The sequence below is a fragment of the Zootermopsis nevadensis genome, unplaced genomic scaffold (genome assembly GCF_977971745.1).
Source record: "Zootermopsis nevadensis isolate Lab colony 2312 unplaced genomic scaffold, Znev_1.0 Znev_ptg000004l, whole genome shotgun sequence".
NCBI lineage: Eukaryota > Metazoa > Arthropoda > Insecta > Blattodea > Termopsidae > Zootermopsis > Zootermopsis nevadensis.
Window position 1 is genome coordinate 1,033,092 of NW_028259136.1, and position 24,984 is coordinate 1,058,075.

Sequence of the window (24,984 nt, forward strand, 5' to 3'; positions counted from 1 at the left end):
TGCACTTGTGTGATCATACTGTCCGTATATGTATCTGCCTGTCCCCACTCTCACTCAACTTCTGAACGAACCGACAAATTTTCACAAATATTGGTGTGAATGTTTTGCCATTGGAGGCCACATGAACATCATACATCTGTACTAATGTGGAGTAAACTTTGGTGGGGGAGGGCACCAGTCATTGATACATAAATCCTAGCATGTACTGGTATGTGTGGTAAGTGATCTTTAAAAAATATACAACATTGTTAAGGTTTTTTAATCAAACATAAAACTGCATTGCAAGTTACAGATCCTTTGGCCATGCTAGTTACATCACTATGTTTGTTATTTGATTAAAATATTTTTCTGTTTGGTGAATATACATCTAAGAGTCTGTTTAGACCTTTAATTAGAATAGCAATCTTCTCAGTCATTGTAAGATTATATGTATACAGTTTGTCAGGGCATATTCAAAGGAAAGAAACTTACTATTGCATCATTATTGTCATATACTGTATTATAGTTTTAACTTCAGTACAGAAAATGGATAATAGTACATTATTTTGGTTGTGAAAAGAAACTTCTGGTATCCCTGTCAAATAGTCTATGGTTGCCAAGTCATTAGAAAGTTATCATGCAGCACACGAAATGTAGGTATCATTGAGGTAGTATCAACAGAAATTGATGTAAATAAGTTTATCAAAATATGGGGCAACAAGTATTGGTATATCTTACCCATGCTACTGGTTTGAGTATAGCTCTGAGAATACAGTTGCATCTGTTTGCAAAACATTATAGCTTATTTTGGTTAGAATTTATATGCACATGCGGGAAAGTTATGAGTAAAGCTTAGCATTTATCCCACTTAATGATATTACTGTCATTATTACTGAAGCCTTGTGCCAGAAGTTCTGCAGATAGTATGAGGAAGTCCATGTTATTGATGGGTTTCTTGCGTGTTACTACTGCAGTCCACAGGTGGGTAGATTTCCCATGATGCGTTCCACAAAACGTCATACACAAATGTGACGGAGAAGCACGTGCTATTTTAAGTTGTATGTGACCTGTAACAGAAAATGGTCATTTTTATGTCCTTTTAGATGCATTGACAGAACTGTTCATGCATTTTAAGTGTTATTGCCAACGAGAATCTTCCTGGATGCCCAACTGTAAGTTCACAGTATTCTATAAATTTAGAAAGCTTGAGTGGTATTACCAAACTGAACAGCAGATAATTTTTTTCATACTTGCCAGTTCTTTGCTATTTGGACAAAAATGTTATCAAAAATTACATTAAGATATGCTATTCAAATTTCAGTAATTACATTAGTTATTCATGAGAATATTTTCTTATTGAAGAATATGGTAATTACTTTTGATGGAAACAAATTACTACCATAAAAATTACCACATTTGTTCATTTTCAATAAATAAGTTTGTAAAGAAATATTTGAATAAACTAATTACCTCCTAATGGGTCAGTCACTGTCCAGTCTCCTGTATGTGCTAATACAGTTGGGAGATCTATAATAGCTCCATACCCGTACTGTGGTGATTCTTCGTACCAGATCTGTTTGAATGCAGTGCTGTTGATTTTCTTGAAATTCCCTTTTATACAGCTTGAGTCGTCTTCAGGTTGTTTGTAAGGTTCATCAATAAGTAGCATTGCAAGGTTCCATTCTCCCATTATCTAAATCATTACAAGTAATTAATTTATTTTAATTTAAGCTTAATCAATATTAGGATATGTGTTTACAGCTAATTATTTCTGTAAGTAAAAATTGACAGGCTTAAGGGGGACTTTCAAATCATAAATACAATTTAGACAGAAAAGTGTATTTTGCTTTCCAGCAATTTTCCAAATTAGGTACATCACAGAACTGAGAAGATGTATGTGAAAAGTAGAACACTATATAAGGTGTGTGTGTGTGTATATATATATATATATGTATATATTTTTTATTTTTTTTAAAGCTGACAAACTAATTTTTGTTTGTCAAGATAATGGAAATGTTTTATTTTCCAATAAGTGGTGGTGCATGGTACTGTGTTCTCGTTTTCTATCCTTGCTGCTTATTTTTTCATTTATTGGCTGTACTGATTGTGCTAATTTAATTAAATAAATATTCTCACTACATTGACAGGGAGACAAGCAAATGTTTACCTGTGAATACAGTCTGTACAGTATGATTGGAGCTAAGAGAAGGGATGTAGAGGACTGAGAAAAATACATGAACTACATAATTTACACTCTTAGCCAATTATTGGAGTAATCAAATTAAGGTGGATTTTGTGGGCTGGATAGTGTGTATGACGGGAGCATTAGAAGTGCATACAAGATTGAAGACTGAAAATGTGAGAAGAAATGGCCACTTGGGAGATCTAGGCTTGGTGGAAAGATAGTATGAAAATGGATTTTAAAGAAATAGGGTGTCTGGTTGTGACTTGGATTCAAGTGTCCAAAGGTGATGGTTCTTGTAAACACAGTAATGAACCTTTGAGTTTCATAAAATACGGGTAATTTCTTGACTCACTCAGTTCGTGAATGTCAGCTTTTCAGAAACGTTTTAACAGAATGGTCAAAAATGGTATGGCCAAGCATCTTCATCTTAATATTCACAGAAAAATGAAAAAGTAATAACTGAGGAACAAAGTATATGACTCTTGGAGCAAAGTCATTTGGAAGCCGATGGTATGCTCAGCTAGTGAAGTATGGAACATGAAGGTTCATTGTCATGTTCACAAGAGCTAGTCATCATTCTCAAGTCTGAGGCCACTCATAACATTCTGATTTTTTATGGAGGGAAATTAACCCTCTGTCCAATCTCCAAGTTAGAGGGCTACCACCCTTGTCAACTGTCTGTGACTGCTTATTCAATATTTGTATGTATGCATAAAAGTTATGTAACACTTGCACCTTGTATAACAAACCTTGTTGATGCCAAAGTTCCTCTTGGATTTGAAGGAAGGGCAGGGCTTCATAGTAGAATGAAAATCTGGAGCTGGAGTCACCAGTATCCCTAGATGTAGACAAAACACTAGAACTACCTGCTTTAACATTTTTATGGTACTTCAACAATGAAAGGTAAATTGGCTTTTATATATTTAAATAGAAGCAAATAGAGGGCAGTATTTAGGAAGTTAACCATCCAGTAGGTCACTGACAGCTTGGCATTTATCTTATCTGAAAGTATTTATAACACTGCAGTAAAATCACACCACTAATATCATTTCTCTGATAACAGAAATCTGCAGGTTGTTAACCCTTAATAACTCAAATGTGTTGAGTGTGTCAGTAACTTCCTGTATATACATTTCCTGTTTCCCATTTTCCTACAGTTGACAGTCTTTTATATAGTGATAAATCCATTCTGTCATCCAAGCTCTTAATTATGTTGTGATAATGTGTTATATTATTGTTTATAAATACATATTTAAATTATATAGAAACGTTCCAGTTCTGTGTACTTTGCAGGGTATTGTATTGTCAGCATCATGATTACCAATCTTGCTATGTATTTGTGAGGTCTGTAGTTCAGTTCCCAAGATCTATTTTAATTTATATCTTGTGGTGTCCATCAACACCAAATTTTGGACAGTAACATCAGCACTCTTTCTGTTCTGTAGCAGCAGTGGCTTTTTGGATTGCACAATTTCAAATAAATCAGTGGCAAGCAAAGAGAATGGTTTTTGATTTCATGCAAGTAATCTGATAGCCATAATGAAAATGCCTAAATTGTTAATGGAACATTGTTATTCTTATAGATGTGTGTGTGTCTTTGGAAATGTTGATGCTAATGGACCTGTTCAGTCCCCAGTTAATACAAATGAGTGAATACATAACTGTACTGAGATGATACTGATGGGTAAAACTAAGAAACCTGGAGAAAAACCTGTGCTTGTGTCGCTTCGTCAACCACAAATCCCACAGATTGTGTTGGGTGTGAACCCAGGCCTGTGCAGGGAGAAGTTGGCAACTAACTGCCTGAGCTATGACATGGCCTGTTAATAGAAAACAGGCTAAATCAGAAGTATGTTTACAAACTTCGTGTGCATGTTCCAGGATCAAAAATAAGAAAAAATGTTCTTATGAACATGGGGTCACAAATGTTTCATTTTCAAAATAATAGCCAAAAATAAGTTTCAATGAATTGACTTTATATCAAAGTGAATCCAGCTTGCAAGAAAGATTTTAAATTAACGTTTGGACAGGAATTGTTGGTGACATGCTTCCATTGCGTCTAAGAGGACCTTCATATCGGTGGTTCTTAAGAAGACACTTGCCACGTCTCCTTTGAAGATGTACCACTGAATACAAGAAGACAAATGTGGTTTATGCACGACAGAGCCCTGTCACACTTCTCCCACCATGTCAGATATCATCTCAATGAACAGTACACTCAGCGATGGATTGGGCATGGTGGCCCAGTAGCATGGCCACCGAGGTCACCAGACCTGACCGTTGGACTTTTATCTGTGGGGTCACTTGAAGTCTGTCGTTTATGCAACACCCATAAACAATGAAGATGACCTATGGGAACTTGTGCAGAATGCATGCCACATGATTCGAGGAAACCCTGGTGTGTATGAATGAATTCGTCAGTCTTCTGTACGTCGTGCTTGTGCATGTGTGGAGAATGGAGGAACAACTTTTGAGCATCTGTTATAAAGAAATATCCCTGTCATTATACTTGGCAATAAAGGCATACATTGAAAATTATTTTTGGCTATTATTTCGAAAATGAAACATTTGCAACCCCATGTTCATAGGAACATTTCTTATTATTTTTGATCCTGGAACACGCACACAAAGTTTGAAAACATTCTTCTGACCCACCCTGTATATTATATTAAAAAGCAAATATGTAAAGTATCAAATAGGAAGTTATATTCCAACAGTTGGGTCTACAAATTTGCATGTTGTGTTCATTTACCAGCCTATTTATAGGTAAATTTGGAAAGTCCATATTTGTTGTGTACATATGGCCTTGTTACTTAGAAAGTTCTTCCATGTTTCTTTGAATACATGACACATTTAAACTGTAACAAATGTCCTCCCTGCATGTACAGGGTTAGTGTAGTATTGATCATTTATTTTTTGACGTAAATACATCTATACGGAAGGATCATTCGGCAAAAAAGTGAAAGGAAAACGTGTAACGAAAATGTGTAAGATCCGTATCAACAAATCGACAAAAATGGTTACCTAGGAAACGTCATATGTTTACTCGGCATTGTTACCTAGGAAACGTCATCTGTTTACTCGGCATTGTTGTGTTACATTTCTGCCGTCAACAATCCGCTTTCGTAGCAAGATGGATGACATTGAAGATAACATTACATTACAGAGACGTAAATATAATTTAAATACAGAGACATATTTACGTCAAATTCTCCGGAACGGTGGTTCCACTGTCAACTTTTTTTTACATTAACTGTTATTGGCTGTGTATCCTGGAAAATATATGGCCAACTGCACGTGTGCAGCAGCATACAACAAAACAGTTAAACCCGAATGTTAGTGTTGCCAACATCCATGAAGGGGTTTTAATCCCCTTCCCAAGTGGTCAATGTTATTATAAGAGGATCCATCTATCACCACCACGACCGAAAAGAGAATTTCTTTTGTTGGTTATTGCTTCAACACGGTCATTCGGCAAAAAGTGAAAGGAAAACGTGTAAGATCCATATCAACAATGTGTAAATATGGACCGACAGCAATGGTCAGCTTGCGTGCGTTATTATGTTACCTAAGAAACGTCACCTGTTTACTCGGCATTGTGTTACATTACTGCCGTCAACAATCCGCTTTCGATATTGCGGAAAGAGCTGAGCTGTGAATCGGTTGTAGAAGAAGTGCATCGTAGACTAGATAATTTTGTGCTCGTAAAAGCGTTTTAGAATGTCACAAGTATTTATCTTATATAAGAATTATTAAATTACATTACATTTCATTTCATTACATTACAGTACAGAGACGTATTTACGTCAGATTCTCCGGAACCGTGGTTCCATTGTCAACTTATGTGGTAATGAAAATAAGTTTAAAATAGGCAATTTGTTTACAAAATAAAAGAGCAGACTAATTTCGAACAGTAAGGAGTCTCTCTGCACATAGCAAGAAGAATGTAATCTCTGCAACCAGCGAAGAGACGAGTGCAATATTTTACAGTAAAAGACAAACGACAAACTACTTCAAATATACGATATCTCGAATTCAATTCTACTATGTACCATTCGTATGTGACAGTTGGTGCTCATATGTTTGATTAGTGTAGTTTATTATGTAAAAGCATGCTTTATTGGCGATAGAAGTCACTGTTCAGTACTCTGACGTATTATTTTTACAAATGCAATACAGGACAAGTTTTGCTTAGGGAAGAATGTTTCTTTATTACTGAACTTTCTGATTACAGTGAAGGCAGAAAATGTCTGTAGTATTTTGTTGTCTTAAAAACTGTTTTGATGGAATCGGTTTATCACAAAATAATTTACCGCGGAGAGAAGTTAATCCTATAGTGCTTGATACAGGTCACATGGGTAAGTTCAAGCGTTAGTTGATTTAAATGAACATTTTCTTTGTGTATGTCTGCAGAATTATAGCATTGTACTGTTTCGTTTCATTTCAATTTTGTTGTCCTGTATTTCAGGTCATGAAGTAGTGGTAGTAAAAAGTGGACAGCGAATATGCGGTAGTGGTGGTGCTCTGGCCAGTGCACCGTTAGTACAAAGTAAAGCTTATTTTGAGGTTAAAATACAACAGTCTGGTAAATAAATTTTTGTTACATATTGTTTGTAAATGTTTGGTTTATCGTCTTAGGTGAACTTAATCATAAAAGTTCTTATGTTTTTTAATTTTTTTTATAGGTTTGTGGGGTGTTGGTTTAGCAACACGAAATACAGACTTGAACCAATCACCAGGAGGACATGATGCTGAATCTTGGGTTCTGTGCTGGGATGGGGTATTTAGGCATAATAATACAGAACTTAACAAAATACAAGATTGTGCTCAGGAGGGAGATATTTTGGTAAGCATTTCACAGTTGGCCTTTATGACTAGTTGCACTTACTTTACAATTGTTTACGGTTACATTGATAAGAGGGTAGTTCCTATAATGTAAGAACATGTTGATAGCATCAACATTAAGAGATTAGATAGGATGGAATAGTTTGTTGGGAACCACCATGTTCTTTTCATGATAGTGCTGAAAAGGTAGGATGTGTCATCCCTCCTGACCAGCAGTATATGATTATCCTCTCATTTCATTGTTACACAGCTTGTATAGTTTATACATCATTATTAAGTTACATCAGTATGATAGTTGTGTGAATGTAGTGTAATTAATGCCTGCATTGTTTTATTACAACTCCTGAATCATTTTATTTAGGGGGTCTCTTATGACCACATTGAGCTCAACTTCTTTATCAATGGTAAACCTACGGATAGCCCGATGACTGGCATCAGAGGCAGTGTATATCCAGCTTTATATGGTAAGTAATCACTGATTATCCTTTGTTAAATATGTTATTGTTAGAGTGGATTCACACAATTACTCTCCTTTGATGCTACAGCCCATTTCAGGGCTGTACTTGAAATCCTGTTGTTGAGGACTTCTGAGGTTTACATAATATCAGGAAAAATTGTGTTTATTTCAGTGGATGATGGAGCTATATTGGACATTGTTCTTGACAACTTCCATCATTCTCCACCAGGAGGTTTTGATAAGATCATGCTAGAGCAGAGCCTTCTGTAATACAGTGCTGACCTACAGATTTTAACTTGAATGTCCTCAGCATTTTTTTCCCTCCATTACACAAGAAAGAGGAGTCCATCCACTAAAATGATAATATACAAGCTGATCCTATTCTAAAATTGTCCCAGTATTCACCAGAAAACCTTTACATCTGCCTTATGGAAAAGTAGTACAGCTGTTCTTCATTTTGTATGTTGTACTTGAAATGTAAAAAGCATGCAAGTAATAATTTTGAAATTCTGGAATATTAATTCATAGTATATTCATATACTAGGAGTATGGTACATTTAAATTAACAGGAAATATAAAGTATTAATTCAGGTGAATCATTTAAACGAAGGAGTGAAGTTAAAAAATTTGTATAATATTGTCGCCTTTTGAGAATAACTTATGAGCACTTCCTCACTAATTAAGGAAGTGTCTGCAATTGATTTTTCTTTTATTTCTTCATAAGATATTTACACTAGGTTATCCAAGTCTACATCTCTTTCAGAGGCTAGGTTGTTCCTTGGAAACAGGTTTGTAATTGATTCTACTTATTATGTTAATAATGGCTTATGACCAAGAAATTGTGGTACTGACCATATCATTGAAGAAACTATAATGGTCTTGTTGGAGTTGTTGAAACTTTGTACTTCATAGAATATGAAGGAAGGAAATCTCCCTATATAATTTATATCATCTATTCCTGTTTATTTCATAGTACTATGTAGATGGTAAATAAGTAATATTGCAGATACATTATATCATAGTTTAGCATATGATTTTCTGATGAATATGGAAAGATGTACTCTAGTATGTCTTGTGCTCTTTATGGGGATGTATGTCAAAACAAAACAATGTTTGCTTGTCATGGCCTGTTCTTTACCTCCAGAAGATTTTGCAGAATCATGTGTTAAAACTTGGTGCAATGTGCTTGAAAATGCATTGCTATGGTAATGTTCCCATAGACATTAGCATGTCCTTCAGATTTGCAGGAATTAATGGAGTGTGGATTTCTTGTATGCAGGCATAGGATAAGAGCTTTTCCCATCTGTTGTAAAGTGTGGTAAGAAAATATACTTTCTCTCTGTAGACTGGAAAATATATTTTTGTTTAAAAAGTATTCTCATCCATTACCTATACTCAACAATGGTAAGGTAAAAGTTAAGTTATCCCTGTGCTTAAAGAACTGTTCTTAAGGTATGTGGGTATGGAAATAAATTACCACATTCTTGTTCATGGCATTTGAAGTGAGTGGTCAGCTTTCAATGGGAAATTAGGTAAGCCTGAAAGTCATTATGGGTGCTGTTGAAAAGGCACACATTTCTGCCTGAAATTGAACTCTGCTTGTTTAGTCAGTAGCATGACAATTTAGTGACTGAGCTGTCATGGCTCTTACCACTGTGCAGTATAGAATATGAATTTTGAATCAGAGGTACAACTGTCCAGGTGGTTGAGATCACTCTCCAGGCTTCAGTCTTCTTGTATGAGTCCTGGTAGTCTGGAATCTGCTGATACTTCTCTTTGGGATCAACTTAGATTCAAGTAGTGTGTTTTGAGCATGGGTGCTTCAGCTATTTTGTGGAGAAATTCTTATATTATCTCATGGTGAATACAGGGTGGCCCTGGAATAAGTTCTAGAGGGTGTGAGCAGGTGTTTGGTGACACTGACTGATATAAACAAAGGCAGTTGCCAATACCAAGTTCTACAATAAGAATTGGATCTGCTCATTGTGTTGATACATGAGTTACCCAGTAAATATATTTATGCTGTACGTACTTCACAAATACTTTAGTTATCTTAGAACAATTGAACTATACTTTTACACAGTTGTTGCTTGCGTAATCAAGATTTGTATTACTGGTGTGTTTGATTTTGTACTGTCCTCAATTTTAGATTATAAGCTTTGAGTTGAAATAATTTAAAAATACAACATGTTGAATGTCAGACCTGAGTAATTACATTTTATTGAACGAAAGTCTACATGTGACTTGAACTGTGATGTATCAGACAGAAAAGTAGACTAGAGTGCAGTGTGTTTGAAAAGTGATACATTACAAGAATATATGCATAGCTATTATGAGGCAATCATAAAAGCTAGGGTATTCCTGGCTCTGTCATGTAGGCTGTTGTCATACTTAATGGGACTGCCCATCTAATTGGTGACTCCACTTGAAAATTTTGATAAATTTGCAGAGGTTGTTGGGGGCCTACATTAAGCTATGCTATTGGGTTCATGGAGGGAATGAGGAAAACTGCACAGAAACCTAGCCAGAATAGCATGCCCTGCTTGGTATGGAATTCATTATTACCAGTACAGAAGTCATCTGACTTTTCATAATTGATCTTGTGCTGAAGTCAGCTGAAGTAAAGTGCCCATACACTAGAGCTAAAGGAATATTCTAGGCTGCTGTTTATTAATTGTTTTGATGTGATGACACACAAAAATACATTTCAGTATCTCATAGCACAGCAAATTATGTATTACACAGAGGTGTGTGTGCACATGCAAACATAAACTGTATTATTCTTGCTACTGTTATACTTTTAATTTATATCTATTTATTGTAATTTTCTGTGCAATTAACAAAAGGTTTTAAGGTAGCAACAACTTTTTATGAACAGGAAATTCATAACAAGAGAGGCAGACAAAAGTTGTAAGTAAAACTGGCTATTCTGAAAGAGCACAATAAGCCTACATAAGTATAAATATTTTTTAAATATAATTAATTTGCGTTGTTATAATTGAAACATGTGAAATGAAGCAGCTGTTTGTTGACAGGTCACAAATATTAATATTATAATTTATTACATTAATATTAAGATATTACTTAGAACTGCAGCACGCCAACAGGTTTATAAAATGAGGCTGAACCATATTCACACGCTTTATGAATTACTGTTACATGTATAGAAAAACATTTTAATTTTAAAATTGTGACTCAATAATACCCACTGGTTGAGAAAAATTATGTAGGAAATCTGCCAGTCTATCCCAAAGGGTTTGCATGACATGTATTGCATATTTTCATTGTATAAATGGTTGTTTGGTATTTGCAACATCTATATATACATGTTGATAAAAAAAGTCATGCATCCCAATCCTGACATGTTCTGTTTGTCAAAAAGTGAATTACATTGAAATATGGGCGGAAAAAATGTTACATTAAGTGCTGGAAATGTCTGCTTTGTTCAGTGATGCATTCACTCTTTTCCTCATGTTTGATGCTGCAACACAATGAATAGTTTCAGCAGTGACTGGAAACAGTTTAGCAGATGAGATTTCGTTAATTAACTCGGCACAGAAGAATTGGGAAATGTAACACTAAATTCATTCTGGCAAATTAATTAAGGATGAGATGCCAAGTGTTCAACAGTGAGCACTTGTGAGAATGACATCTTTGCACTTCACACGTTGAAAGACTACTACTAACAGACTATAGTAAAAATTCATCCAGTTTTAAAAATAAAATTATTTTGTTCTTTGGGAGGAACTACCTCTGGAACTTAGGTCTGAGAGAGTATTTTATATATTGGACCTAAAAGTAGTCTGCCAGTAAAAGTCAGATACAAAATTCTCCCTCACCTCCTGTAAGACAAGTCTTGTAGATATTGGTACAGTATAACAGAGGAATTTGTATGATAAATAATTATACCAATTCATGTAATTACTTCCTTTAAAATATATTTATAAACCTATTATACTTGTACATGGAGAAGTATGATATGCTTACATACAATCATGTTTTGTTTAGGAGTGGAGTGCTTCATGATCTTAAAACAGTACTAAAACATGTTACATAGTGATACATTTATTAATCTTATCAAGTGATTCTCTTTCTTGCCTGGACATTCTTAGAATAACTGGATAGGATTCCCATTTCATAGACTTTTTTTAAGTACAGTACATAACAGATCTCATAGAGATCAGATATTTTCATTCACTTGCTTGTAAAATAAAAAGGACATTTCTTCCATCATGGTTGATCAGGTTGTTGTATACAATATTACAACTTAAAAAGAATGTTGATTTCTTGGTAAGCATTTCTGATTTGAAAACCAAAGAGTGAATATGGAAATGCCATTGCACTGGCATTATTACTAATGTGAGGCTGAAATATATAGGCCATATAAGAATTTATGTAGTGAAAGAATTGTGAATTATGTATGCAATAACTTGCCAGTCCATCAAAATATACATCTGATTATGTTTAATAATGCTTATGACAAAGATTTTTATATCAAACCTTCATTTTATAGCTTTCTAGTAATCATAAACTTATTATTCAGAGGGACACATTTGGCTACTGACCATCAGCATGTAAGTGGTTTGAGCTTCAAAGATCAGGTAATCATGATGAAGGATACTTAAAAATAACTAACATAATACCAGAAAATGTCAAACATAAAGGACATGAAAGGAACAAACATACAATGATATGTAACTTAGGTAGGGGATGCCCACAGACACTAAAAAATAAATGTGTAAATTTTTAAAATTTTGCTAATGTAAGTTAAAGGCTCCCATATCATGCTCCATAAATTACTTTATGACTATGTTAATTGCTTAAAAACTAGTGTTAAGTTTGAAGAGCACTTAATGAAATCTCTTCACACCATCTGATCTATAATAATGAAGTTTCTTAGAACTGAAAGTTGCAAATGTTTGACTGTGACTTGAGGGATATATTTTTAACTTTTAGTTGTATTACAGTGGGACATGAGAAAATAGCTTTGGGTGCAACAGAGTTCAAAGATCATTTATACAGTAGCTTTCAATCTATTTGAACAGAAGCCTCTGAAACACTATGAAAAAGTAAAGACTAATAAAAGTTGCATATTCATGTAATTATAAACACATTTTCATTTAAACTCTTCACATTGAAAATTAGGCCAGCAGTACAAGTGCAGAATCTTTCCTACAGTGACAAGCACCAATACTTTTAAAAACTATCAAATGAATGGCTGTATTTTGTACTTTATATCATTCATACTAAATTACAATCAGTTTTTCTGTGCTGATAAAAATATTTTACACTTCTGAGCTGCAGAGGATAGATAAAAAACATTACCGAAGAAACTCCCATGAATATACAAGTTGAAGACAACTGCTATTTAACACATGATGTGAAGTAAATTTAAGATAATTTAGATGAGGAAGCACATCACAGAAACTATTTCAGAAATAATTGAATACTGTTAAGAGACCAGGCTGTGAAAAATGTGAAATTAGATTCATGTTCTTGCCATGCAACTGGTGGCACTTATATGAATGCAACGTAGATGCTCCATTCCTTTTGTACCTGCTTAACTCAGCCCTTTAATTTTTATGAACAGAACAGTTCTGCCACATGGAAAAGCAAACTCTGTATTATGGATGGAACTGTTCCACCGAATATATATACGAATATACACCACTAATTTACTTCCACAACTATCAGTGAATTTCTTTTATATGATTTGCATTTTAGAGATAAAAGGAAATTTTTGTACAGGGATGAGAAAATGTAAATTTATAAATATTAACACACAACCATTTTTTTAAAACAGGGTTAACAGGCATGTCTTCTTTGTCTGCATGCATCAAGGAAATTTTTAAAAATTCTTCAGTAAGAATTGAAAGCTTTCTAAACAAAGCATAACACATTAAATCCATGCAGAACAGTGTTCATATTTTTATTACAGGATTTACCTATGTGTAGAATTGTATACTGTAGTTCATAGCCTAGTTTGATTTAAGAAAAAATGTCAAGAAGTTGTTTACTCCATACTTATTTCAGACAAGAATGCCAAGACCAGTAGCACAATGGGGGAAATTTTTAAATGTAGTTTTTTTAATTCTTTGACATTACAGACCAGTAGACATCCTGCTTACATGTTATGGCAACCAAAAAGAACAAATGTTACTGGCATGTGGCTGTTAAGTGCAAACTAAAAAAGATGAACAGCAATAATATGAAGATAGCCGTCTTCTGGGTTGTAGTGATTCATCATCCTCATGATGGAGGCAGCAAGGACCTCTGAAACAATGGTCATCTTTTACCATACTACACTGCTACAACACAGAAGACGCTATCTTCAGACTCACCATTACGAAAACCTCAAATCTGACTTAGCAATAATATAGTTCTATGGAAAAGGCAAATTATTTATTTCAAGGCAAGATATCCATAATTAAATTGCTGTGATATTCATGTAATTAGGTCAACAGCCAAGTGAAGTCAAACTACAAACAAGAGTTGCCATTTTCCATTGGATTTATAATTTAAATTTAATTATATCTCATTAGAATGGAAGCTTCATAAATATAAAACTGACACATATCAAAATAGATGTTATTCCTTATTATTAATTGGCTATATCTTAAAGTAAAATTTAATGATATACTGTAATGAATGGCAACAGAACAAAAACTTTGTAAAATTAGAGTAAATTCAGGGAATAGTTGTTCTTCACAATGTTCAATCCAAGTGCAAACTATCAGAGCACCTTAAAATAGAACAGGATTTGCACCTCACAAAGCCTAAATTCTAACATCAGCACCCTAATAATGGTGCAATAAGAAGTCGGTAATAAATGCTCGTTAACATGTGACGAATAAAGGAAATAATACAATGTGTAATGTCAAAAATATCAGTGACCTGCATCATAGTTGGCAATTTTTTTAGCACATAGGCAGGCCATCCAATTACTTTTATTAGAACAAAACAGATGTGACTTCCATCTGAATCTGACTGTAATTCATATCGATACACTGAATTGCCTAAGATTCTTATAAAAGTTCCTTATACATAAAATTCTTTAATATGTTTAAGTTTATCGTGGACATTAGATAATTAAGTGTTACAATATTAAATAAGATTTAAATGTCATGTTAATTTGTCAGTAGGCAGTGCATCTTCTCCAGCAAAATAAGCTCTGTCTTGAATGTAATACAAATAATTTATCTACTGCCATGATCATTTAATAATCTGGACTAAAAATTAAGTTAAATTCTACATTCTTGGCTTTTTATTAACATTAATGCTGTTCATCAGTTTCCAAACTGCATGTACTCATGTATCAAGGATCTTCCATAACCCATAAATTAAGGAATCATGTCTTTTAGTTCATAGAGTTTGGTTGGTTGTGATGTCCTCTGAAGAAAAAATAACATATTTGAATAAAAACGATAATATTTAAATTATGTGAAAACAATATATCAGCCATTTTAAAAATAACATTAACAAGACAGTTGTGTGTGTTAACATACTAGCAAACCACCCTAACTGCTGGTCTGCTGTTTAGTATCACATATCATTATAAAATTTGAGTACAATATTATTTATATACTACTAAGTTAATATCTCCAAAGATAAAACTTCTTAGAATCCTAAAAAATAACAACAAAAACCCTGTTTCATTTAAATCAGTCATATGACTCAAATCATATTTTCATGGCTGCTATTACCACCACAATTAAATTAAGTCTGGTCAGATTGAACTTCACAGTATTCATATATGCTGGCTTCACTTCTTCATTATGTATCACAAGTCATCGTATACCTTACACATACTATTATTATATTTATTGCATATGTTACAATGTTTCCAGTTATGTAATTCAACTTAATGACATTCTTAAAAAAAAGCAAATCATGGTACTTTTAATCTCAACTACGTACTGTTACAAATTGTTACTGAAGAGGTGTAATTAAAAGTGGAAATTATAAACTTATCATTATGCAGCCTGCTTCATGCATGGTTGGCTCCCATGTTGCAACTGTGATTTATACAGCCTGTATAAAAAACCATATGGCACAGTTTTTGCATTGGAGTAAATAGCTTTGCACAATCTTCTCTGTGGTTTAAAGTTTAGTTCATGACAATTTTAGTATTTACATACCTTAACAGTAACAATATATATATTTATAAGTGACCTATTTCTGACATTAGTCAACAAAATAATATATGCTGAATAATTACTAAGACATTAAAACTAAACTATAACACAGGACACACCTTTTGTAACTCTCATGCTGTATACTATTCAAATAATTGTAAAACATCTCTCATTTAACTGTTTATCAATTATGTTGGGTTAAAATGAAAAAGGACCCTAAATTTGACCTGTAGAAAAAGATGTTATGTTTACCTAAAATATAGAATGGCTTGAAATCACATGTTATGTAAAATTTTATAATGTCATGTTCATTTTGTACACTTGTTTTTCATGCACAGTTATTCCAAGGGCTCTTAATTTAAAACTCCAGTGATGCAGATTTAATGTTTATGTTTTATTATAGTTTGGACAAGCTAACAACACACACATGAGCTGGTTCAGCCTCATGGCAGTCCATCTAAATTGTCTGTTATACTTTTTTGGTGCCTCCAGATTAATTCTGGAATATCTTAAATTAGGCCATAATTTACACTGATTTAACAGCCATCCTAATCTCCATCATTCATCACCACATAATGGGAAAATATTGTAAATATATAGATCGGTGCACAGCATTACAGGGATAATCCAATATGAACTTTTTAACTGAACAGTTCACTAGCCCTCTAATATTATAAACAAATTATATTTTACATATAAAACAATAACTTGCACCTGATGTAAACTGCTCTCCTCATGCCCCTTAGCTGTCACTGGTACATTACAATCCAAATGCATATATATTGCTCTTCTGTTCCAACTTCCATGAATTGTCATGTCATCATAAATAAGACTGACTGATTTATGCATATGAAACATCAGTGGATCGAGCTTCAGCTTTATCTGACTTTAGGGTACATTTAAAGGGAGTAAACCATCCAAATACTTTGCAAGGCCAAGTTTCATTCCCAAAAGCAGTTTTAACATATCAATTTCCTTGGCTGTCTTCCCATACTTCATAATACAACTTGAACGTATTACTTCTTTACACCAGTAATTTAAAAAGACAACACATTTGACACACACCTCCACAAAACAGTTTTTCTCTCATGAGTGAGACAAAGTGGCAGCAGAGGCATAAATTCAGCAGAAGCTGGTAAACTACATTACTTGCCGAACAGCCTTGTAATGTGCTTCTTTTCCATGCAGCAGTCAGTCTCCAGACAACACCTCAATACCCCATCACCACCTTGGCTGGTTTTTGTGAAACTTGACACGTGTCAACTGTAACCTTAAGACTTGTGATGCCATGTAGTCTTGTAGGTGCCTACCAAAATGTTAGAGGAGTGTATTGCCCCCATCTTCATAATGGAGGTGGCCTATGGGGATAAAGGAAAGAGGGGTAAAAGGTGAGGGCATCCAACAGGAAAATGGATAAAAGGAAAAAGTATGATAAGATAGACCCTGAAAGCCCTATTAGGGAAAGCTTTTAATTGAAGCCTTGCTCCTATAAGGATAACAAGTAGAGAAAGACCAAGTGGAGGTATGCCCTTGGTGATAATCTGCTTAGGGTACAATATTCCCTGTTCATTGTTTATAGGATGAACTTTATCTCTGTCACTTCACTGATAATCTGGTTTACATGTCTGGAATTTTGGCCAAGATAGTGATTTCCTGCAGCTGGGCGGTAGAAATGGATATGCCACATGACCCTGGTCTTAGTTGAATGTCTGATTTCACCAGTATACGTGGTCCCACATTTTCAAGGGATGCTGCATATGCCCAGTATTTGTAGGACTATATCACCCTTGATGGGCTGAAGGAAGATGGAGACTTTCCTTAATGGGAGGCCTGCCATTTTGATATTGTGCTTGGACAACACCCTGCTAATGTGATCAGAGTTGGTGCCAAAAAGGGGTAAAAGAGCCACTGAAGTTGGATCCTCTTTACATGATTGGAATGTCTAGGTAGATATGGGCTTTCCACCCACCTACAAGACTACACAGCATTACAACCCAGAGGACCACAACTGATATATTCACTGCCATGAAAACCTCAAAATATTAGATAAAGTAAACCTCTTTTACACTTGGCTAAATTTCATTTTTGCTTCATAGATCTTTACAATTACAGCAGTCATGGCTTTAATTGGGCTACAGCACCAAAAGTAGAAGAAAACTGAATTACATTTATTAAAGTTTATGACTACATCTTACTGAAAGGAAAAATAATTTCTACATTGCAGTTTAGGTACCTCACACAAATGCCATGGATATGCTTAAGAATATATGGGAAAAGGATAAATTCTAGTCACTTCTCTTTCTGGGCAGTTTATTGCTAGCCCTCTGTTGGTTAGTGGTTTTAAGCATTTTGGGTTATGTTGATTGTCATACAGCATGAACTGCAAAGTTTAATGGATTTCCCTATGTCTTTAACATAGTTGACAACCACACACCAAAGAACCCCAGCAGGGTCTACCATGGATGATGTTTGTAAGTTAAACTTTTATGAGATGTGATTCTAGTCAGACACTAAAGCCTTTTTGTTGTTAAAGGTTTCCATATTTTAGCTTTTGAGCTCATGGAAATTACAGTTAACTCTGTCCATTGCCACAGAACCCAATCCATTTTGAATGTCTTGTTTAAACAGACTGTGCTTTTAAGATAGTGAATGCAGCAGTTTTTCTTTTGTATTATTGTGCAAAGGTAGTTAATCATAGAAACCATGTCATATGTTGGTATATTGCAAATTACTAACAATACTGTTTCCAAGTTCTGTGTAGGTGAGAATGAAAGTAAAGGCAGCTCACATTTTTACTAAATTACCTATGCAGGAGACAGGTGTAATCTTATTAGCAGGCCAAGGATTTGTAATGAACTGGGAATGAGGAGATGGTGACAGCCTAATTTAATCCTATGTACACTGAGCAGTCCTCTGTGTAGAGTATGATATATTACCTTAAATTAGGCCATGATTTACCTCCTTCCATATCAAGTTGACTGTTCTGGGTTTTTACACCATGTAGCTGCATGTGCAAAGCTTACTCATCACCCTAATGATGAAAGCAGCAAGCACCTCTGAATTGTAAGTAAACTTCTACCAGACTGCATGGCAAAATGACCCAAAGACAGACATCTTTATACTCACTGCTGTGAGAACCTCAAATCTTTTTTCCATCATATGCTTTATAATTCATTAATAATCCTATACTCTGACACTATATAATCTGAGGTAGTGACAGCGTGGTTAAATAAGCCACAAAGAAAAAACCTCAAAAAAGGAAATACTGCCAATTATAAATGGAAACATATTTCACTTGTACCTTTGTATTCGTATATTATATAGTTCCACAAAATTTTTCTTTTGCCTCACTTAAAATGTTTAATGAATGTAAAATAATCAAATAGACTGTTTTAATATTTACCATACAACATACTGCTTGGTGTATTTTATGCATGATTCAGTGTTATATCTGTGTGTAAATATGCTATTTTGAAATACAAAAATGAAGTGTTCCAGCCAAGTAGGTCTAAAATGATACATAATTTTTTAGTGCACAAATACATGGTTGGCCATGTATAAGATTTAAATACATTAATCTCTTGATTATTCATGATAATATGAGAAGGAGAATCAGCAATTTTAGAAACTTCATAGCATTGTGCATGAAGTATTAACAGCTGGCCAGAAATTAATTTTTCCTTATATTTTGTTAAATATTTAACATCTAAAAATACCTGGAATATATGTTGCAGAGTTTAATGAAATTATGTTATTTTTTAAGAAACTTGTAGTTTGTGCTTTACATATGTGATGTACTGGAGTGACATTTGCATAACTGTTGACATCCTTCCTCCCACAGCGCCAAATTTAAACAGAATTTTTCTGGTACTTTCAGGGATAAAACGTATAGATGTGTTTGCTAACTTTATACACTTTCTGCAAAGAATACATATAAATTAACTTTTAGTTACAAATGTGATGTAGGTCTAATGATCAAATATAATTTATTTTCATGAGATCTTGCCAAGATTTCCAGATCGTTGCTTGTCCTTTTCATGACTTTTGTTATAGTATAAAATATAATGCCAAGACAGTGAAGTCTTGGGTGATCATCTTTGTGAAAATGTTATTGTAATCCAATATTTCAGAGAGACTGCCCCCATTAATCAACTCTGAAGATGGAGGCAGAGACAGCTTCTGAAATGGATCACAATGCCACTTTCACACAGCTATTACCAGAGAAGACTTTGTTGCATTCAGTCACCATAAAAGTTTCAAATGTCACATATTACAATGCCATCCAAATTTCACTTCAAAAATGTAATATAAATTTTTTAAAGTATGTCATTAGCCCTGGAACAGACTTTGTTTTGTACTGTGGTTCATTTAGTACCTTGAAAATTATGAAGCAATCAGTGTTTAATGAGGCTTAATATGTAACAAAGACCATGGATAACAGCCTTGTCACTGATATCAGACAACAGAGACACTGTTAACAATTGGCCTTGAAGGGACTGGAAGTAAAAGCATATGTATGTCATTAATAAATGCTCCACAGTGCAACCAAGAGCTAAGAATTATTAGTCCTTGCTCCAGCTTATTCCCTCTTTGAATGCAAAATGCTAACTGCTACATTCCTAATAATGTTTATCAGCAACATTTTCATCCAAGACCATCTTTAATTAAAGTAGTCTTAAAAGAATTAACCAGGATTCAGATGAAATCAATTTATTTTCACTTTCATCATTTGTGTGGTGCTGTGCTGCTGTCATCAGCATCAATAATCTGATCCCAATTGAATGCTTCTGACTGTCTACCTGGAAGGTCACCCAGATGAGCAAATCTCTCATGAAACTGGCTGTCTCGTTTCTGTAACCGTTCAAAGCGTTGATACATCAGTTTCTGAGCAAATGCGTACAGTTCCAGGTCCAGTACATTCAGGTGCCGAATTGTTTCTATTTGATCTGGTCGGATTGAACTCAATGTTGCACTTGATAAAGTTGTATTGTTTTGTTCAAAAGGGACTGCAAATCGTAGGTTGAATGTCTCCTCAAAAACATACTGGCTGACCTAGAAAAAGAAAAAAAATTGTTACCGCAACAAGAGAAACAAAGCATGTATCTTTTATATTACATTTATCGTGGAATATATAATGAAGGTTTAGTTACAGAAGATAATTATTATAAAAAATGTGAAGGCCCCAAGACTCCTTGGCAGTACTGTTAATGGAGATTGGTGCTGAAGACAAATGTTAGGATGAAGTAGTTTTAAACTTCCATAAAACATTTAAACAAGGAAAGTTACAGATTCCACCTTGAGTTAATCTCTGTACTGATGGAAGCTAAAAAAAGGCTGGTAACAAACTTCAGTAAGATCACTTACCTATGTTTGTATGAAGTGTTGTTTATATTAACTTTGTAACTATTAACTCCCCTAGTCTTCGTATACAGTACATAGGAGAAAATACCCAAAATGTAATAAACAGACCAAAAATTATATGTAAACTTGAATGATGAGCTGTATTTTGAGAATGTGTACTATTGTAATGTAAGATTAGGAAGAATAATTGAGACCTAAACAATTGTATACTGAGCTACCTTCTGATGTTCTGTCAGCCCAAAGAATGCCATGGCAGCGAGGTTTCTCTTCGCACTTGCCAACATGACACGATTCCTCTCAGCATGTGATGGCATATAAGATGTGTTGTAACAGCCCACTAAAGCTAGATCGGCCAACATACGTGTTTGTCTGTACAGGTTATATAAAAATACATGACAATCAGGCACTGAAAATACTTTTTTTTATAAGAGCATCATATTCTGTTACAGTTTTAAGACGAGTTATGCAACTTACAAAATACATTTTTTATACAATAGGATGATGATAATTACTTATACAGTAGCATAAAGAAGTTATTTCAACAATTATATTTTGCACAACCTCCTCTCATCCTCTGTGCTGTATAAAATTATACCTGCTTGGTTTCACATAAGTTGTGTTAACTAAGACAGTGAGGTAAGTTGACTAAGGACTGGATAGTGGGAGTTCATTTCCTGGCAGAGGTCTATTTTAATTTATTTACTAGCATAGTGTTATAAAATTTAAAATGTTTATTTTGTAGTCTTACAATTATTTAAACAGAGACAGGAGAGAAACATTGTACATAAACAATTAAGTAACTAGCGAGTGCTGTTTCACTTTGTCATTAAATGTTCTGAGAGGTTCAGGTGTGAAAAATTATTACAACACATTCAGTGAGGCATATTAATAAAACATTTCAGTTGGTGTTGTTTTAATAGTCTCACTGCTTATTAAAGTTGGCCTGTCTTTCAAATAAACTTACATATTTATATATAATTTCAATGAACAGCATATAGGAAAGCTTTTTAAAAATAACATCTTTCATAATATCCATTTTACTGTTTTACAGCACAAGTAGCACGTAACCAACTCCATAATGTCGCAACTTTCTTGAAAAGTTTATACTTCCTCATCTGGTCATGAAATATTGCACTCTTTATGGACCTTGACAGTTCATGAATGTGTTCACAAGAGCCCACAATTGTACCCTAGACATAGTCGAATCCAGTCCACACACTCCATTTCTACAAAATGAATTTTAATACTACCCTCTGATCCTTTCCTTGGTCTCACAAGTGATCTCTTCAGGTTTTCTGACTTTGTATGCATTTTTCATCTTCCCTGTATATGCTACATGTCCTATTCATCCTAACTGATTCCATAACTCTAATAATATTTAACGAAAGTACAAATTATAAGGCTTTTTCATTACAATTTGTAATATTTTCCATCTGTTCTTACCTTTCTCACAGATTCAAATAATCTCTTTACCACTTTGTTCTCAAAGACCCTCAATCTGTACTACTTTCTTAAGGTAAGACAAAACAAGTAGCAAAAATGGGCAATGCCATATATTAGTCCATTCAAATCACATAAAAAATAAATTGTGATATACCTGTTTGCTGCAAGATTATGAGGACAAGCTGCAAATTCATCAACAGTAACACCCTCCCAGGATGCTCCTTTATAGCAATGAGGTAGTTCCTGAGGTGTAGCAGCATGACCACCACACCAATGTCGAGAATTTCGCCAAGTTGCACCTCGCTGAACATGACGAAATTCTGACAGGTAGCGACTGATGGGTTCTCGTAACAGTGTTATATAAAAATATCTGGTAACAAATAATACTTATATTAATACTTGCATTACTAGTTTCTTGTTCTATCATTACTAATTTAAGATTGTATAAAATGATCATTGTATATTTTATTCTTCCACCTGTATAAGTAACATGTTACAAAATTTGTGCACAGCATTAATAACAATTGTAGCAAGTTTGATAGAATTTGATTTTTGGAAATGGCACCAGTGGTGTCTGACCTATCTGGGGTCAATGACATTTGCATGAGCTGAGTGCCTGGACGTTTTAGTACAAGTCCCTGATATAAAAATAATTGAAAATGTGTGCAGACATTCTGGAGTTTTATGCATATAGACATGGCAAAGCTAACAGGCACATTCTTGCAACTTTTTGTTGTGACTAAAATGGAAGAAAACCATGTAAGTACCTACTGACAGTGCATATAATTTCATGAACATTAAATAGGAAGTGGTTATGTCTTGGCCCATTTGAAGTTAGTATTACAGCTACCATAATAACCACATATTTTGGCTCCTTACCATACACCCACATGAACTCATCTGCTACCAATGTTTTGTTTAATTCATGCCTAATTTACACTAGACCCAACATAAATATGTCATGTAACTGAAACAAAACTATTGTAACCTTTTCTTGAAAGATTTCATGGAGAAACGCTGAAATTTGTCTGAATATGAGCAATACATGCAGCAAAAATTTAAATGAGTATGGCACTGGCTCTTTTCCACTTTCCCTTCCCAACTCTGATGTGGTTGAAACAGGAAGTGAGGGAGCAAGCTGATGACCAAACAGGTGGTCAAGATATGTTACAGAGCAATTATGTGCTGAATGATGTATCTGGAACTGCACTTGTTCATCAAGAGCTTCCAAATGGTGAGATTGAAACCTATCACAGTCAAACACTGGACTACTTGTTTAGTTAAAAACATTTATCACACAACTTCTAAATGTATACTGAACCTCTGGTATAATTAAGAAGGGTCAAATACTTGGATTATTACCTGCGTTTGACACTGTCTCCTTCATTTTTGTCAAGTTCAGAATCAACACAGCTAGTCAGCTCTGTCCAGTCAGCATGAAGTCCACATTTCCAGCCTGTTGAGTAACGACTGAACAACCAAATTTCATTACGATTTGGTCTGAAACAATAGCAACGTTTTCTCTTTCTTTGACAAGTGCATGGTCTCTGCAAGTCCAAATCACGGACCAGATGTCTACCGAAGGAAGTTCCACCAGTTTTTTGAATGTGTAGAAAAACCATTACATCGTGGGCATTCATGTCAAACTGAAAGTTATCATTTAAAACGTCGTCATAGCTTAGACCTGAGTTTGAAATTTTTGAGGTGAAGGGACTGGAATAAAGAGGTGAAGGTTTTCCCAAATTATCTTGAACTGGAAATCGAAACGTCCAGTCCGACCAACTTGTGTCTCGAGAAGTAAGTGCACAAACTTGTTCGGGGCAGAAATACCCAAAGTAAACAATCCCACTCACAGCTAACAAAATACACATCAAAACAACCCCTCGCAACCTACTCCTCGAACGAGATTCCATTTTAATCTCATATGTAACAGATTCACGAAGGTAAACTGCAAAATCACTATCAAAAACTTGCACTTCAACACTTTTCTTTGCCATTTCTTATCCAAGTAGTCCAATCCTAGCCATCGTCGTGGAGGTAGTGAACGTTTTCAAAACAATTTGACTAGTCTGCAACAAATACCATACAGACAATACTTGGTATATTAAAGCAAGTAAACGTATCCAGGCTATAGAAGCAAGTCGGAGATTCCCTAAAATCCGAAGAAAATAAAAGCATGGTTATGTTTCACGTCGATATTCTTGATCTAGCGGTGAATATATTCCGCGACATATATTCACTTTGCTTAAACCTTTCTACTCATAACATACAACCTTACGGCCCTTTATGCAACAACGCCATCTGATCGATAGAAATATGAAAAAAATAACAGATGCCGATCATATTGTAAATAGCGACACAAAAAAATATGAACCGTGGACTTTGTTGATAATTAAATTGTATCCTAAATAAATTCAAGGATCTACTGCTATCGTATTAGAAGCGTAGTCTATGGTTTGTATTTATAATGCTTCGTTGTTTAATAAATAAGCATATCTGCATGGGAGTAATTTGATTTTAACACAATTCGGCTGCTTTTGAGTCATTTCCAATGCTGCCACTAGCTACGCTGTAAGTTT

General features: G+C 34.4%; 3 protein-coding genes across 9 annotated transcripts; 1 reads left to right on the top strand and 2 right to left on the bottom strand.

The window, feature by feature from the left end:
* Positions 1 to 238: 238 nt before the first annotated feature.
* On the bottom strand, positions 239 to 6,051 carry LOC110837537 (uncharacterized). 5 transcript variants are annotated; one of them, XM_022079765.2, is made up of 4 exons: positions 5,931 to 6,051; positions 2,914 to 3,002; positions 1,450 to 1,672; positions 239 to 1,046 (listed from the first exon to the last, which is right to left on the bottom strand). In XM_022079765.2, the coding sequence occupies exons 1-4, from the start codon at positions 5,935 to 5,937 to the stop codon at positions 832 to 834; spliced, it is 534 nt and encodes a 177-aa protein (XP_021935457.1). In that variant the 5' UTR covers positions 5,938 to 6,051; the 3' UTR covers positions 239 to 831. The 5 variants fall into 5 exon arrangements, with proteins under 5 accessions (XP_021935457.1, XP_087198933.1, XP_021935458.1 ...); XM_087342807.1 differs by lacking the exon at positions 5,931 to 6,051 and adding an exon at positions 5,747 to 5,884; XM_022079766.2 differs by lacking the exon at positions 5,931 to 6,051 and adding an exon at positions 5,368 to 5,642.
* On the top strand, positions 5,769 to 15,879 carry LOC110837536 (SPRY domain-containing protein 7). 3 transcript variants are annotated; one of them, XM_022079760.2, is made up of 6 exons: positions 5,769 to 5,893; positions 6,399 to 6,522; positions 6,633 to 6,749; positions 6,850 to 7,010; positions 7,371 to 7,473; positions 7,639 to 15,879. In XM_022079760.2, the coding sequence occupies exons 2-6, from the start codon at positions 6,411 to 6,413 to the stop codon at positions 7,734 to 7,736; spliced, it is 591 nt and encodes a 196-aa protein (XP_021935452.1). In that variant the 5' UTR covers positions 5,769 to 5,893; positions 6,399 to 6,410; the 3' UTR covers positions 7,737 to 15,879. The 3 variants fall into 3 exon arrangements, with proteins under 3 accessions (XP_021935452.1, XP_021935453.1, XP_021935454.1); XM_022079761.2 differs by having other exon boundaries at positions 5,891 to 6,011; XM_022079762.2 differs by lacking the exon at positions 5,769 to 5,893 and adding an exon at positions 6,096 to 6,221.
* Hs6st (heparan sulfate 6-O-sulfotransferase) lies at positions 11,379 to 24,779 on the bottom strand. Its single transcript, XM_022079757.2, has 4 exons — positions 23,768 to 24,779; positions 22,560 to 22,775; positions 21,181 to 21,331; positions 11,379 to 20,653 (listed from the first exon to the last, which is right to left on the bottom strand). The coding sequence occupies exons 1-4, from the start codon at positions 24,400 to 24,402 to the stop codon at positions 20,327 to 20,329; spliced, it is 1,329 nt and encodes a 442-aa protein (XP_021935449.1). The 5' UTR covers positions 24,403 to 24,779; the 3' UTR covers positions 11,379 to 20,326.
* Positions 24,780 to 24,984: the final 205 nt, after the last annotated feature.